General features: G+C 46.0%; 1 protein-coding gene across 1 annotated transcript in view; it reads left to right on the plus strand.

Moving 5' to 3' along the window:
• Positions 1–15,611, plus strand: part of CLNK (cytokine dependent hematopoietic cell linker) — a 197,428-nt gene that overhangs the window by 90,059 nt on the left and 91,758 nt on the right. Inside the window, exons 3-4 of the mRNA XM_006168107.3 lie at positions 55–126; positions 12,191–12,219. Of these exons, the coding sequence (XP_006168169.1) occupies positions 55–126; positions 12,191–12,219 (101 nt within the window). The remainder of the gene's footprint in view (positions 1–54; positions 127–12,190; positions 12,220–15,611) is intronic.

Genomic DNA, 15,611 nt, shown 5'->3' on the forward strand with positions numbered 1-15,611 from the left:
CTTTCCCTAGCTTCTTGCTATTTCCCAGCTATAATCTGTTTTCTTTCATCCCAGGGGCAATAGAAGGACAACAAAAGAAGGACCCGGTGATTTGAAATTCCAGAGCTTCACTCTGCCCCCAAATAGGTCAGAATATTTACTTGTTTATTAATAGAGGAGTGAAAATTTTGATTCTGTGGCAAATCAGCTGACCATCACACATACAGAGACTTAATGTGATAGAGTTTCATTGCCAGGAGTGACCGTAAAGGCTATGCAGAGACCAAGGCACAGGGGACAAGGGACTTGTGAACAGCCAGTAGGTATGTGATATGAACCTCAGCGGAGAAACTTCCAGCCCCCACCGCTTTGCAGACCAGAGCTATTTCTAAAACCATCCAGGTGTCTAAACAGTCCAAAGGAAAGACACTGAGGGGCAGCCTTCCACTCCTCTACGCACGAATCATTTAAATCATGGGTCATAGATCAGGCCACGAGCCCACCCTGGGGTCTCTCAACCAAGCAGACAAGAGAGAGATGAGGGTTTATATCATTTTTCTCTTTGTTCTTCGATTCGGAAAAACATTAAATGCACAGTTTTGACATCAGAACTTGCACAAGCTACTGAAAATGCAGAAACAAAATGCAGAGTCTATCCTCAAGGGGTTCACAGACTAGTCAACAAGCTCAGAATCAAGTGCTAACTAACTTGATTCATCTACTGCCAAGAGACCAAACCCACCATCAAATTCAGCTCTACACTGACCAGCAGACTGGTCCTGGGCCACAGCTGATGTGTAGAACACTGGGAGGTCTCTCCTGCACCCAGCCGCCTCTCTCCCCAGCCCTCCTGCAGTGGTCTCTAGTCCGAGCTGAGTCTCCATGAGTTACGCCAACCCTTGCATCCCAGCTTAGCACAACTTGAATCAATCCACCGAGCAGCCTTCCATCCCTACTATGTGCCAGACACTATAAGCAGCCTTGGGATCCTGAGATTTACTGGGCTAAATATTTTCCCTAAGCAGAGTGAATCAATGCCCATAAGATAGGGTACTTGAGTTATTTTTCAAAATCACTTTAAGCAAAGGAAAATGTGTGGCTGTTCTGACTTCTCTAATGTTTACATTATATACATTTGAATAATGCATTTTCAGTCAGCTTTTCTTATTTCTTGACAATAGCAAGAGATGGGAGATGGAAGGTTAGAAGTCTTCCTTCAAACGGCTGAAGCAATTACATACATCAAAGTAATATTTACGGTTACATTTGGGGGAAAAAAAAAGACAGAGAGAGAAAAGCAGTGCTTTTTTTTGAAGCAAATTATTTCAGAATGTGTCATAGCATGCTCAAGATATATTAAAAAGAGCAACAGACGAAGTTTCTGCAACCTGCTCCAAACCATTTATAAACCCAAATTAAAAATAAAAAATCCTCATATACATACAAATCTCTGTACCGCTGCATATTTTATAATGAAAGTATTATATAAATATAAATTAGTAGTCGAGATACAGAAATCCAGTCAAAATGTCTGAAAATTACCCATTTGGGTTTACTATCTTACTTTAATAACTATTAAACAAATACATCAGTTCCCCCCCAGAATTATGATCAGGCTTGATGTCAAAGTTAAGGTGGAAGCTGCTGATGGGCAGAGTTGCGTGTGGAATGAGTCCATTGGGCCTGGACTGAAATCTCAGCTGACCTGCTTACTAGCTGCCTGACCTCAGACAAGCCCCTTTCCCCTCCAGGACTTCACTCAGGCTAGAAGTGCTATCTGGAAAAGCAGACTCTCCTGTCCATCCCTGAATTCCTTGAGCCCATGCCATGGCCTGCATTTGACGGATGAATGACTGAGCTCTGCACTGTGCCTGGGACACAGTAGGCTCTCAGTCAGTAATGAAAGCGAACCGCCACTGAGCGCTCACTAAGTGCGAGGTGCTGTTCTAAGAGCTTAATGTATAGCCCTCACTGGATCCTGGCAATCACATTCTTAGGCTCCCTTTTATAGGAGGGAGAACACAGCCTCGAGAATTTAGATAACGTCCCTTAATGCTAAATAGCTATTTGTAGTCCAGGAAATGGTAGGCATAATTATTATTGCCAATACTGACCGCAACCCTGCTGCTCCATGATGCCGCCCTCACACTAAATTAAGTGTAAAAGTTTACTGTCACGATAGGGACAGAAGGGCTGGCTGCCCTTCTCATCCCCACGCTCATTCATACATCAACCTCCCGGTAACACACAAAGTAAACTGCTAAGCTGAGTGCTGGGCCTCACTCAGACAGTAAGGTTGAAGAGGCCATCCAAGAAAAATGCAGATCTCGTTCACACCCATTCTCCGTCCACAGTTCTGAGATGAACCTGCAACATCCCGTGGAACTCATCCGACTCAATCTCTAATACCCGCTTCTGTTTTGCACTGTTTCCTCATGTATGTAAGACAAAAACGAACCAATGAATATTTCCCAATTATGTGTAAAATCAGTAAGTGAGCTCTACATATGCACCAGACACCATGAAAGGAACATGAGCACTCAACCCTCACAACAATGCTCCATAGGAGGTATTTATTAACGCCACTCACAGGTAAGGAAGAACAGTCTGAGGGGTTGCGTGTTTTGGTCACTGTCAGAGCTAAGAAGTGTTAACAGCTGGATTTGAACACAGAGTTGAATTTCAAATTCAGGGCCATTGCTAGGTTCTAAGTGATCAAAATTGCCTCTTTTTCTCATAGTTTATTTATCTATACATTCAATCACTGTACATCATTACTGCTTGTAAAACGAATTTTCCCAGCATGAATACACTGTGTATTAGTGCACTTAAAGCTTTTATCATGCACGTTATCAGCAGATCATTTTCCACTTTTGTGCCCTTTAAATGTTTTGCTTCTTTCTTTTTTGTGTATCAGTGTGTATAAATACATCCACACGACATGTGAGGAGACTTTAAAGAGTTCACGGAACAGGGCCAGCAGGTGCCACAGTGGTGAAGGCTCTGGATTCCCGCACGGTAAATTGCGGTTTGAGTCCCCAGACCCAGCGACTTGAAAATCATGCCGGGCACGAATACATTCATGCCCAAAATCCCGAGAGGAGAACAGAGGAAAAGGGATTGCAGTGCGGCCATTCCTCCTGGGGAGATTTCTCATATTAGGAGCTCAATTATTTATTTTAGACATAATTGGGAAATATTACTTGGCTTTTGTCTCAACGTACATGGGGAAACTGTACAAAACAGAAATGGATATCAGATGAACTCGATGGGATGTTGTGGCACTGATGTTTCCCTCTCTCTCTCTGGTGAAAAACTGAAAAATAATAATAATAATTCATAGAGAAGTGGAACTGAAGTATGGGCATTGGGCCAGCCTCAGAGCCTAGTGGTTAAGGGACCTAGATCCCACGTGACAGACTGCAGTTTGAATCCTGACCCTGGTGTCTTGAAAAAAACTCCTGGCCCAAACGCGTGCATGCCCAGAATCTCAGCTGAGTGGAGGCATGGAGGAGATGGGATTGCGGCATAGCCACTCCTCACTGGGGGTGTCTGCTCCCTCACGCATGTGCAAGCATGTATTCCCTGACAATTGAAAAAAAAAAAAGTATGAGTTTCTTTGGTGCAAAAATTTTGCAATCTTTGCATAGTTTTATCACAATACACATTTTCATTTTCCATGAGCTTTTCAAAGACCACCGTGTGTGAGAGATTTCAGTTTTCTGTTCCTACTCCCTGAGGAAAGCCTGCCTTTGTTAGAACTCCCCACTATGAAGAAGGAGCATGTGCGTTTCACTCCGGAAAAGCAAACCCATGGCTCTCATCACAGGGCGGTGTCAGGGCAGTGGTTCTTGGGACACGCAGCATCGGCATCAGCTGGGAGCACAGGGAGACAGATGGTCAGGCTCAGACCTACCGAGTACTGGGCCTGCACACCTGTTTAAATTGCCCTCTGGTCGTTCTGATGCCTGCTCAGGTTTGCAAACTTCAGCTGGAAGCATCAGGAACAGTTAGGCCTCTGGTTTGACTCCAACTCCTGCCCTGCCCCTACTCACCAAGCGACAGCTAGCAGGATGGAGGGAAGAAGACAGAAGACGGGACGGGGGAAGGAGGGAAGTGGTACAGAAGGTGTTCTCCCGCTGAGGGACTGCCCAAACGCTTCAGTTCACTTGCTAAGGTCCCACGCTGGGCACCGGGAATATCCGAGACAGGTGAGATGTCCAGTCAATGACGTACAAGAGTTGGTGTAGAAATGTGAAAAGGCGCAGAGACCAGATCATAAGGCAATGTGCCACAGGCCAGGGCGGGCTCTGCGGGAACACGGGGCAGACCGGGGCAGGAGGGGAGGTTCCACTCTTAGGAGGGGCAGGGCCAAGGTTCCAACCCGTGTTGTCATTTCCCAAGTGTGAGTCTCCTTGTCCTTCCCGTCCTGACAGTGCTGTCACTAACCGTGTCCTTCACACCTCCTCATTCAGAGCCTCCTTACTCGTAACCACATGACTGCCGAAGTCTTCTCTTCTGCCACAAGCACTGACAGCAAAGCTGATTCCAGGGGGACAAAGGCAGGCAGCATAATTCCTCAGTGCCTCCCAAGGGTCCGTCACCACCCTCCAGCAAAGGCAGCCCTCTTCCATTCCACTCACTAGGAGGCCCCCTACTGGGCCTCCTGACCACTCTGCTGGCACTGCCTGCCCTCCGGCTGCCCTGGGGTCCTCAGCACTGAGGGGTCAGGAAAGCCATTTCTTCTCACTCTGGCCAGCCTCCCTGCACACAAGGCAGAGTGTCCCTGCAAGGGGAGAGTTTTATAGAGGGCCAAGGTTCTTTCACAGAGGGGGCATTGAGTGTACTGCAGTGACCCGGAGCTTTCCTGGGGTTGTCCCCAAGTGACTCCTACATAGTATATAGCCAGTAGTCCCTTGCTGAAGGGACGGGAAGAAGAAGGGAAATTAGTTGGTCAACACCAACTAGGATCTTACGATGTTGATACTCCAGGCCACTGTGAGGTTGAACGATACTCAGAGACTCATGCAGTGCCTGGCGCATAGCAGGTGCTTGAATAAGTAACAAAAAAACTTTAACGGGCCACTGTGAGGTTGAACGATACTCAGAGCCTCATGCAGTGCCTGGCACATAGCAGGCACTTGAATAAGTAACAAAAAAACTTGAACAGGAGAAGGATGGGGAGAAGAGGAGATAGAGACAGACCCAGTGGAAGAGCATCAGAAAGAGAGTGAGGTTTCGGATTCAGGAGTTGTTCCTACCCCCTAGGGGAAGGGCCGAGTTAAACTAAGCATAGCAAACCATCCAGCTGCTGTTCTCGTCTGCTGTAGAATCCATCAAAATGTCACGTGCTTTGTTTCCACTTTTTAACATTTGTTAGGAACATTGATAATTTATATGAAACGGACTATACAGCTTACAAAGACACGCTGTCTGTTCTCCAAAAACTTCAAATCTTTTTGAGAACAGAAAAATAAAGTAAGCTATAATGGCATGAGATCTAAGTGAGGAACTGATACTTACACACCACCTTTCGGCTTTCCTGAGTACGTCTTAGAGTAAGGAGTGCAGGGATGCTCTGAGCGGGAGGGCCCAGCAGGGCCTGGCTGGGCAGGTTTCTGAGTCAGAGGGCCTGGGAGGTGTTGGCTTTATGACAGCTCGGAATGCTGCTGTACACTCGCAGTGTTTTCTCCAGGGTCCCTTCAGGGAGTTTCATGCCCCAAATATTTTTTTGTAAAAATAAAATAGATAAGAGAAGCGTTCTTGAAACTAATTGGGGATGCCTTAAAGAAATAATGAACACATTTATTCACTTATTAAATATGAAGCCTTGGCCTGATTCTACCTTGGGATGAAGTTTATCTGCTTCAAGGCAATATGGATTTGGGAGGTACCCCAAATCCTCAATCCACAATGAAGAAATGGAACCTTTGGGGAGGATGAAGGGGCACCGGTAGATACAGGTGGAAGCAGTCCCTACTACCTGCTGGGCGTCCCCTGGCGGGGAGGACAGGACTGTGTGTAGGCCCAGGTTCAGTCTGCAGTGTCACCTGACTCTCGGGATGCCCTGCTGTCTACGCTTCCCTGCACACGTGTGCACGGCACTCATTCACTCCCCAGTCATTCATCCCTGCTCCTTTGATAGTACGTTGGTGTGTACGAGCCACGCTCCAGCACCCTGTCAGGCACCAGGCCCCCTGTCAGGAGGTGAGAGTCTAGTGTGGGAAGTCTGAGAATTCCTGTTGCCACCCGCTCTGGTTAGATGAGTGCGAGTTTGATTAGACAGACGTCAGTGATAATGCCTACGTGATCAGAGGAGGGCTGTGGTGGCCATAGAGAACGAAAGGAAAAGCATTCCCCAGCCAGGCCATGCTACCTTTTCCTTGGGATACGGGGACCGTCAGCCCGTCCCCCAGTCAATGCTACGTGCCCCCACGCTGTTGTTCTGAGATGAGCTCTGAGCATCCTTTATCCACACGCCTTGCAAAGTTCTGCACTGCCTCCCTGGATGGCGCTGGCCGGCTAGCTTATCCATTCATGTTCCTGACTCTGAGCACACCACGTGTTTCCACATGTTAGCTCCCTGCTGCAAACCCTTCACCGCTGAGTGGTGCAGGGCGGAGGGGGGACACCAGCAGACAGTCAGACAGACGGGTCATGACACATGGCACCCCAGGAGGCTAGCCTCAGTCAATCAATCTGCAAAGTTAAAGCGTTAGTTTAAATTCTCTACTGTTCCATTTGGCCCTAGTATTTTATAATGGCCCTAAAACTAAGATCAAGCTGCTGTCCACCAAGAAGGGATGGATGAGGACTGGCTGGAATCGTCTCTGTGACGTGCTCAGTTTCTACCATGGTGAAGATTTTCCAATAGCGGAGGGAGAATGAACCTGCAGGCTTTCGATCCTTCCTCATTTCCCCCAAGATTTTATTAAAAGTGACTTTGGTAACTTTCAGAACTATCTATTATCTTTCAAAACCAAGGGAAGTTGATTCTGGAATAGCCTCTCAATTTCAGGGACAGAACTTAAAATGAGCTGTAGAATCGAGCCAGCTAGTCCTGGAAGTTTGGGAGAAAGAAGGATGCCAGTCAGATAACCCTGATCACTTCCCACCAAGAAGGGATGGATGAGGACTGGCTGGAATCGTCTCTGTGACGTGCTCAGTTTCTACCATGGTGAAGATTTTCCAATAGCGGAGGGAGAATGAACCTGCAGGCTTTCGATCCTTCCTCATTTCCCCCAAGATTTTATTAAAAGTGACTTTGGTAACTTTCAGAACTATCTATTATCTTTCAAAACCAAGGGAAGTTGATTCTGGAATAGCCTCTCAATTTCAGGGACAGAACTTAAAATGAGCTGTAGAATCGAGCCAGCTAGTCCTGGAAGTTTGGGAGAAAGAAGGCTGCCAGTCAAATAACCCTGATCACTTCCCCGGAGTTTTGCTGCCAAGTTCTGGACTAGTAGTCAGTGCCCGAGGAGACCCAGAGGGAACTTGGCTCAGAGGGTGATGATCTATTAGTCCCTGTGCTAGGAGTCTGGCCCTGGAGACAGGACCAAGTCCCGTCTCTGTGGGACTGGAATAACACATCATCCAAACTTTGTTCCCATGGCTAAGAACAACACAAGTTACTCTGCCCACTTCCTCCAATTCAGTTCTGCCAGGCAGCAGGAGAGAGAGAATGCTGGGGGAGGTGGGGAGGGGATGAGTTTTAGTATTCTTTAAAAATTAAAAATATTAAACACGTTAAATTATTAACAAATATTGAAAATTAAAAATAATCCAGAATTAAAAATCTGTATTTGTAATGAGCTTTAAATATTGAAAACCGCAGACCTCGGGGGGTCAGCCTTGTTCATTTCACATTCTGTGAACTCCCCTGCTGCTGTGTTAACACCTGCCCACACATACTGGAAATTCAGCGGAAGGAAGACCCGCCTCACTCAGGCCCAGATGTGAAGGGGAGCCTGCTGGGAGGGCAACAGGAGGGTGGCTGCCAAGCTCCGACACCATCCAGCCGTGGCCCGTTCGCACGTGGCCATGTTATTGATGCTGCTGACGAAAGGAAGCTGAGGTGCATCCTTGTAATTCCCTGGCAAGAGGCAGCTTGCTTGCACACAGACCTGGCTTGAGACATCACATCTCCATGAAGTTTGCTAGCAGCTTCTTCCATTAATCACCCTGGGCTGTCAGGCTGCAAAGGATGTTAGCACAGGAGCCTTTTCAGATAGCTTGTCAGCTGCCGGTGTCAAGACCATGTCCACATTTCAGCTGGACAAAACCGTGGTGGCCAGGACACCTCCCTTGAAACCCTCCTGCAGGCCTTGGACACAGGTTCTGGCTGCCCCTCCCCCACGTTGTTTCTCCAGCTCTCTGGCTCATAGCAGCGGGCTCAGCTGGAATAACAACACCATTCCCTGTTTTGCTGATGCTTCCTCTGCTAATTCACTTGGCTTGCATTGACGCACGGAGAGCCCTCGGGTGCATAATCCCAGAGGATATGACATATGAATGAACATCATCGCTCTGGGGCCCACTGAGACGCAGAGTGGACCAGATAAGCCACTTTCAGACAGCTTTGACAATTGGGAGAAAACTCGCAGACGGAGAACTCTACGTGAGGGCCACAGACTCGTAAATAATACGGGATCTAGAGTCGGACAAATGCCAGCTCTGCAAATTGCTCGCTGGGCCACTTTAGACAACTTACCTGGCTCTTCTAAGCTAGCTCCAGAGGCACCTGCACAAGGAGCTAGGGAGGCCGACCAGGCGAAATCTACGCCATGCAACTCTCCACCACTCCCCAAGTTTCTTCTCTCCCTCTCTGGTTCATACCATTTGTGTCTGTGCATGATAAGAGTACTTCACCTAAGATCTACCCTCCTAGTAACATTTAAGTACGCAGTGCAGAGTTGTCAGCTCCAGGCACCGCACTGTACCGATATACGCTGTACCGATATACGATATACAAGGAGGCCTCTCGGGCCTATTTATCCACAAAACTGCCCTCCTCCACATCATCAACGACCACGCTTCCACTCTCCTTTACGAGTGGACTGTTTTAGATTTGTCATTAAGATGGTATCATGCATCACGTAGTATCTGACCACTCACGGGCATGTACTTATTTCTAATTTCACCAAGTTGTACACGTTAACTAGCACAACTTCTTATGTGTCAGAAAAAGAAAAAAAAAAAAAAAGAAAAAGAATGTTGAATTTGGGGACCAGCAGGTGGTGTGGTGGTTAAAGCACTGGACTCCCACATGGCCAACCACGGTTTGAATCCCGGACATGGTGGCTTCCTTCCTCACTTTCTCTCTCTCTCTCTTCTCTCTCTCCCATACAAATTTTAAAATTATAACACTAAACAATTTTAAAAGACTATCGAATTTGAAAAGAAAAAATTTGTGAAAATAAATGTAAACAGGTTGAAATGGACCATAAAGTGAAGTCCACCAGCCAGCCCCAGGCTTAACTCAGTGCACAGACAGGTACTCAAAATATAGGTTTCCTTTTCCCTTTGGTCCCACTCTTTTTAGATGTCAAAGACATCAGTCATGTTTCCAAGAGGCTGAGACATGGGTCAAAGCTCTAGCAGCTCAGCCCTGCTTCTCCAGGTTACAGAACTGCTGGACTGGATGACACGGTGGTCTCCAATGTGTTTTCTAGCACTAACAGCCCTTTGTTCTAAAACCCAGGGTGTGGCCAAGGTCAGAGAAGGTCAGAACCCACATGTAAAAGCTAAAGTTCTCCATAGGGCCTAGAGAAGAGTTTGTATTCAAAATCCCTGGGCGTGGATTTCTAAAACCCGGGGTGTGGCCAAGGTCAGAGAAGGTCAGAGAAGGTCAGAACCCTCATGTAAAAGCTAAAGTTCTCCATAGGGCCTAGAGAAGAGTTTGTATTCAAAATCCCTGGGCGTGGATTTGCAAGCTGCCTGCACTGGAATTGCTGCCTTCTGTCGGCGGGATGGCTTGCGACACTTACATTAAACTCACTACACATAGCCGTACAACGTATCATTTCCATTTCGCATGTCATGAGCTGTAAGTCTGGGGGGCCTTTTGAGGCCTTAACCAAAGATGGAGATGTCAGGGAAGAGGCCATATGTTTAAAGTGTCAAGAGAGAGCTCTCAGGCCCCAGGTGAATGATTGGCTCCTGGCCGGCTGATTGACTGTTAATTTCTGCAGAATCTCAGGCAACTTGAAAGGGTGCCAACTGCTAACCACAGGGCTCCAGGCTGCAGCTGCACAGTGGCTTCATAGCAGGACTTGCTGCCTCCTAGAGGCATGGGGTAGGGGACAGCAAGGACGGGGGATGCTCATAAGCTGTTGTCAAGTCCCCTGCTTGCAGTGGCCCTGTGACTGGGCAAGTTGTCAAGCCTCCTTCGGATGGAGGTTGTGCTCTGTCCGTGGTCTCCTGGTTACTAACACATCGCTGTTCTACTGTTCTGTGCCACTGTCCCAGCCACAGAACAGGTCTCACAAATATTTACACTCCTTCTGTGTTGCGATGCTCAATTAATTGCTCCTGTGACGCACTTGGAGAGCCCCGGAGGAAAGGTGTAATGCGAGGGCCGGGGATTATTAAGGCACAAACAACTCGGCTCAGGGAAGCAGCGTCGGCTGGAGCTTTCCATTGCCGCTGGGCCTTTGAGATCATTGCCCAAAATCTAGGAAAAAGGCGCTCGCAAAAGCTTGCACGTCCAAATGGGAATACTGTGACAGTGCAAAGGCCTTGCTGGAAAATGGAAAAACACACGGACAGAAAAACTAACCAAGAAGAAATGCAAATGCTCAAAACCATTTGAAACAATAATAATAATTCAACCTCACTAGTCATCCACAAAGTAAAATAGATAAAACAAGAAATCAAGTGCCAAGTAGGCCAAGTGTTTTTAAAATAAGAACGTAGGGAGAGGAGATACAGTGAGACAGTCACTGCACGGTCTATGGGTGAGAATGTAAGTGAATATAAGCCGACATAACCCACCCGGAAACCCACTCACACACCACAAGGGACTAAGAGTGTCCTCACTACTGACCCTTTCATGGCAATTAATAAAATACCTTTATAGACGGGGTCGCCAGGTGGCATGGTGGTTAAGGGCACTGGACTCCCACATGGCTGACCACAGTTCAAGTCCCAGGCCCGGTGGCTTGCTTTTTCACTTTCTCTCTCACTCTCTCACTCTATCCTTCTCTGGTCAAATGAAAATAAATAAATAAATGGATAAAGTTTAAAAATATTTTTAAAAATACCTTCATGGAAATATTCAGAGATGAGATTGGGACCCGCAGTTAGCATAATGGCTATGTCGCTGGACTCCCGTGTAGTCGACCATGGTTCGAGTCCTGGGCCCAGTGGCTTAAACTCACACCGGGCACGTGTGCGTGCGTGCCCAAGGTCCTGAGAGAGAAGAATGGAGGAGAAGGGATTGCGGCGTGGCCATACTCCCAGGGGGGTGGTTTCTCACTTTCTGTCTCTCTGTCTCTCTCTGTCTTTCGGGTGAGCACATGCACCCTATAGCAAAAACTTTTCAAAAAAAAAATTTAGAGATGAGATTAAAAATGTAAGCGTGGACTAGGGGGTAGGAGGGAGGGGATTGGGGAAACAAACAAAATATTTAATGAAAAGGTATCTGTTGGTGATAAGGTGTATGTTAATGTCTCTGACCTGACTAATATGTACCATATTCATGCTGGGAAAACCATGTTGTGCACTGTTAAGATGTATAGTGATTACATGTAAATAAAAATACTTTTTTTAAATGTAAGAATGGGTGCATATTTACAATAACCAAAACTAGCAGGAACCTAAATGCCCCTCCAAAATGTCATACAGCCAATAAGTAACATGTTTTTGCAAAGCATTTAAAGGTAAGAATATTTTGGCAACATCAGGACCCTACATATCCTGTCATATCATTTTGATAGGTGTATGTGCTTACTTACCTGTATGAAACATCTTCATGCACACGGGTACATGAGAGTCACCAAAATCCCATCTGTGCTGTTGCTTTATATTTCTTTCTCCATGTCTTCTTGTTTTCTGTGTATCGTATAGTATTATGTTGCTTCAGGCTGTAATAACACACACGTGATAACATCCCGTAGGTTGGCTGGTGAACTGGCCTTGGCTCACAGCTCCTCTGCGGGAGATGGGTAAGTCCTGGGCAACTGGCACTCACACTGTTCTCTTTATGCCCTAGGTCATGGCCTCACCTCAACAGTGCCACAGGTGAGTCAGGGGCCCCTGGCCATCTGGATGGGGGGATGTCAGCATGGGACAATGGGATGTCCTTTCCATTTTCTTTCCAGTAAGCTACTGGTTTATTGGAAGTGGCATTAGCTACTTGCAGTCTTTCCCCCTAGTTCCTCTCAGGCCTGTCCGTGACTCACAAGCTCTGGAAGCTGGCAGGTCAGGAGGGAAGCCAGGTCTCCACACAGGAGCTGTGCAGGGTTGGGAGAAGCACAGGTCTGTGCGCCTGAGGGTCTTCATCTGGGAAATGGTGTACGGCTGCCTTCAACGCCAGCAGCATGGCTATCCGTGAGTGTTCATTGAACTGAGCTCTGTATGACAGGTCCCCCCAAATACACAGGCAGAGCCAAAAATGGCTCAAAAACTACGTTTTATGCTTCTCCTGTAGCTCGCCTCAGAGCTGCTTCCTGGGGCTAGCATCGAATAGGACTCCGTTAAAGTCTGAGTGAAAGTAGAAGGTTGGAACCTTCTAAATAATAACCTTCCAAAATGATGGAAGGTTATTATTTCAGGAAACATCTCATAGAACTTCTCTAGAAAGCTGGTGGCTAGATGTGATGACGGGAATAGACAGAAAAATGAAGGAAGGGTGCTCAAGGGAGAGATTATATCATGGGGATCCGTGCCGTCAGTGAACGAATGTGAAGGTTCATTATGGAGCATGTCGGAGTGTGCAGCGGGCACCCAGCACGCCCCACACAGCAGTGAGCAGAGTTGAGCAAAGGCAAATCCTGAGGTATGAGTTCAAATAGGGAATGAGCACCCCACTCTAACCGAAAAATCAAAAAATCTAGCATTCCTCTTAGAAAGACTCTTTTTTTAGAACTTCCCAGTCAGGTCGAAAAATGCGCTCTCTCAAGATAGATTCTTTCCAATTGTACTGGAATCTTCGGTCTCAAATATACCCCCCTCCACCACCTTGCCCCCTCTCATCCCGTTCGTTATCAATGAAATCTCCGGGGAAATTGCAGAGGATTGTAGGAGGGAGGGTGCCTGGGAAGGGCGGTGCTTATCTGAAAAGGTGGCTGCTGAGTTATAAGCCATCTGGGTAAAACGGAGGCCAGCTCTAGCTACCTGTAGCCCTCTCCCTTCTGTCTTGCTCCCCATTTTCGTAAAGACAATAAAAAACCGGCAGGCATATTTCATTTCACTACTACATTGTAGAGAAAGAAACAGTGGGAAAAAGAACCAAAACCTCCAGAAAGTCCATTAAAACGAAGTCACTCAGGTCTGCACACACACATTTGAATCCCTACTTTGCCAAAAACACTTTGCGAATCAGCACACCCAGCCTATGCACATTCATAAACCCCTGCAAACGCTTACCAAAACAAAATAGGCCCGCTATAATTAAGAATGTGCATGAGGATTTGCATAGAGAGTGCTCATAACAGTGATATTTTTAACTTTCCTAAATTCTTCAAGTTATTAGAATTATTTTACCACAGGATGAGTTGAAAAACTAATGCTATAAAAAAATAGTACGTGACCCTTAAAATGATGACATTGACACATATTCTTGGCATTGATAAGTTGATAACGTGTTATTCTGTGTAAAAGCAGGCAAGAAAGCAGTGTATGGAACTTGATCATGTATGCACAAACTATTACATGTGTGTTTGAGAGAGGGAGAATGTTTGGGCTATAATCACATGTTTTTATAGTATAGTAATTTATTCTCTTTCTTGCACACCTGCATCTTATAATTTTTCCATAGTAGTGTATATTTTTGTATATTAAAGTCAATCTTTCAAAAATAAATTATTTTTTTTAATTCCCCAAGGCTGAAAAAGACAGACAATATTCAGACTTGCACAACTTGTCAATGTCAATACCTTCTTGGAGACTCATACGTAGAGAACGGTGCTGTTTTCCTATGAATAAACTCTAACTCACGAGTTTTTCTTCTGCTGCTGTCTTAAGTCAACCATACACAATACAAACTCTAATAAAGATAGGCACGGGTTGATTTGATTAAACAGACAATAAATTTTATTTTGTCCAGGAGTACTTGATTTTTTGTTTAAGTCTTCTAAAGAAAGCAGTCTGGAAGGTTGATTTCCCTCTCCCTACCCCCACTTTTACAAGAAAAATAAGGAAAGATTTTAGCATTAGGAGGAAAGGCAGGTACAGAATATGTGAGCATCCAATGCCCCCTACTGGAAAATACTGGGTATTGCAGCGCCTGTATTGAGCAGAGGCTAGAGTCAGCCTGATTCTCTCTCCTCAAGACTCTCTGAATATTGGCAGACAGAAACAAATCAAAAAGCGGACAGTTGAATTGCCAGGACAAGGTGTTCACCCAGTTTTTGTAAACACAAGCCAGGATTTCACATCATCCCCAAACTGGTAACCCAAAGATTAACAATTGTGTTCAAAAATTCGGTGTGAATCAGGTGCACAGAATTAATGCATATTCTCAAGCTTACCCTCAGTTTTATGGTTTGGCAGGCCTACAGCAGGCAGGAAATTCTTACCTTTAACAAGAGCATTCCAATTCAGCTAGTTCTAGAATGTTCTTTTGAGAATCACTGGCTGAGGCAAAAGAGGAAAAGAAAACTATCAAGACTGCCCCCAGCAAGAAGTTGCTGTCACTTCTCCAGACAACTCTCAGTATATTTCATTTAGGTTTCTGAAAAGCCCTCGGGAAGGGCATGGGAAGCCCTGCCTTATCTGTCGCCATTCACCCACTCGCCCATCCACTGATTTAACCAGGTCTTGGAGTTCCATCGTGTGGCAAATACTAGAACCAGTTTTGTTCACAGGTTCTTTTTTTTTTAAGAAAACGAAACTAAAACGTTCTATTTAAGGCACTGTCCTAGTCTGAGGCTCTAGTTCCCTATTGACCAGGTGAGGAAATTAAGAGCTAGAGAAGGGAAGTGAATTTCAAAGGGCTGCAGGGAGAACAATTAGGCCTATTTGTTAGACTCCCGGTGAATGTTTCTGTGTAGCTATTTCTGTGAGTATGGACTATTTGTAATTTGGAATTCCTGGCTCCTAATGTTCAGGTCGGCAAAGAAAGCCGAAATGCCCCAGAATTGGAGCCGGATGGCTGTGTGTCTCTGTGTCTGTCTGTCTCTCCCTCTTGTTATATGTATGTATATATATATATACACACACACAAACACACACACACACACACATATGTGTATCTGTATTCTGTATCTATCTCTACCCCCACTTCTGCTCTCCTTCCCCTTTCCTTTCTCTTGCTTCTCTCCAAGTGTGTGCCATGTCGTTGAAGCTCATTGGATGTCGGTCCCTCACTCGGAGGGAGTGAGAAGGAATGTAAAGCAGCTCACTCCTGCCTTTACCCAGACAGACCCGTGCCAAACTGTCGATGTTCTAAACTTCGCAATCTTCCAGGGAAA

This window comes from Tupaia chinensis, unplaced genomic scaffold, assembly GCF_000334495.1.
Source record: "Tupaia chinensis unplaced genomic scaffold, TupChi_1.0 Scaffold145561_1, whole genome shotgun sequence".
Classification (NCBI taxonomy): Eukaryota; Metazoa; Chordata; class Mammalia; order Scandentia; family Tupaiidae; genus Tupaia; species Tupaia belangeri.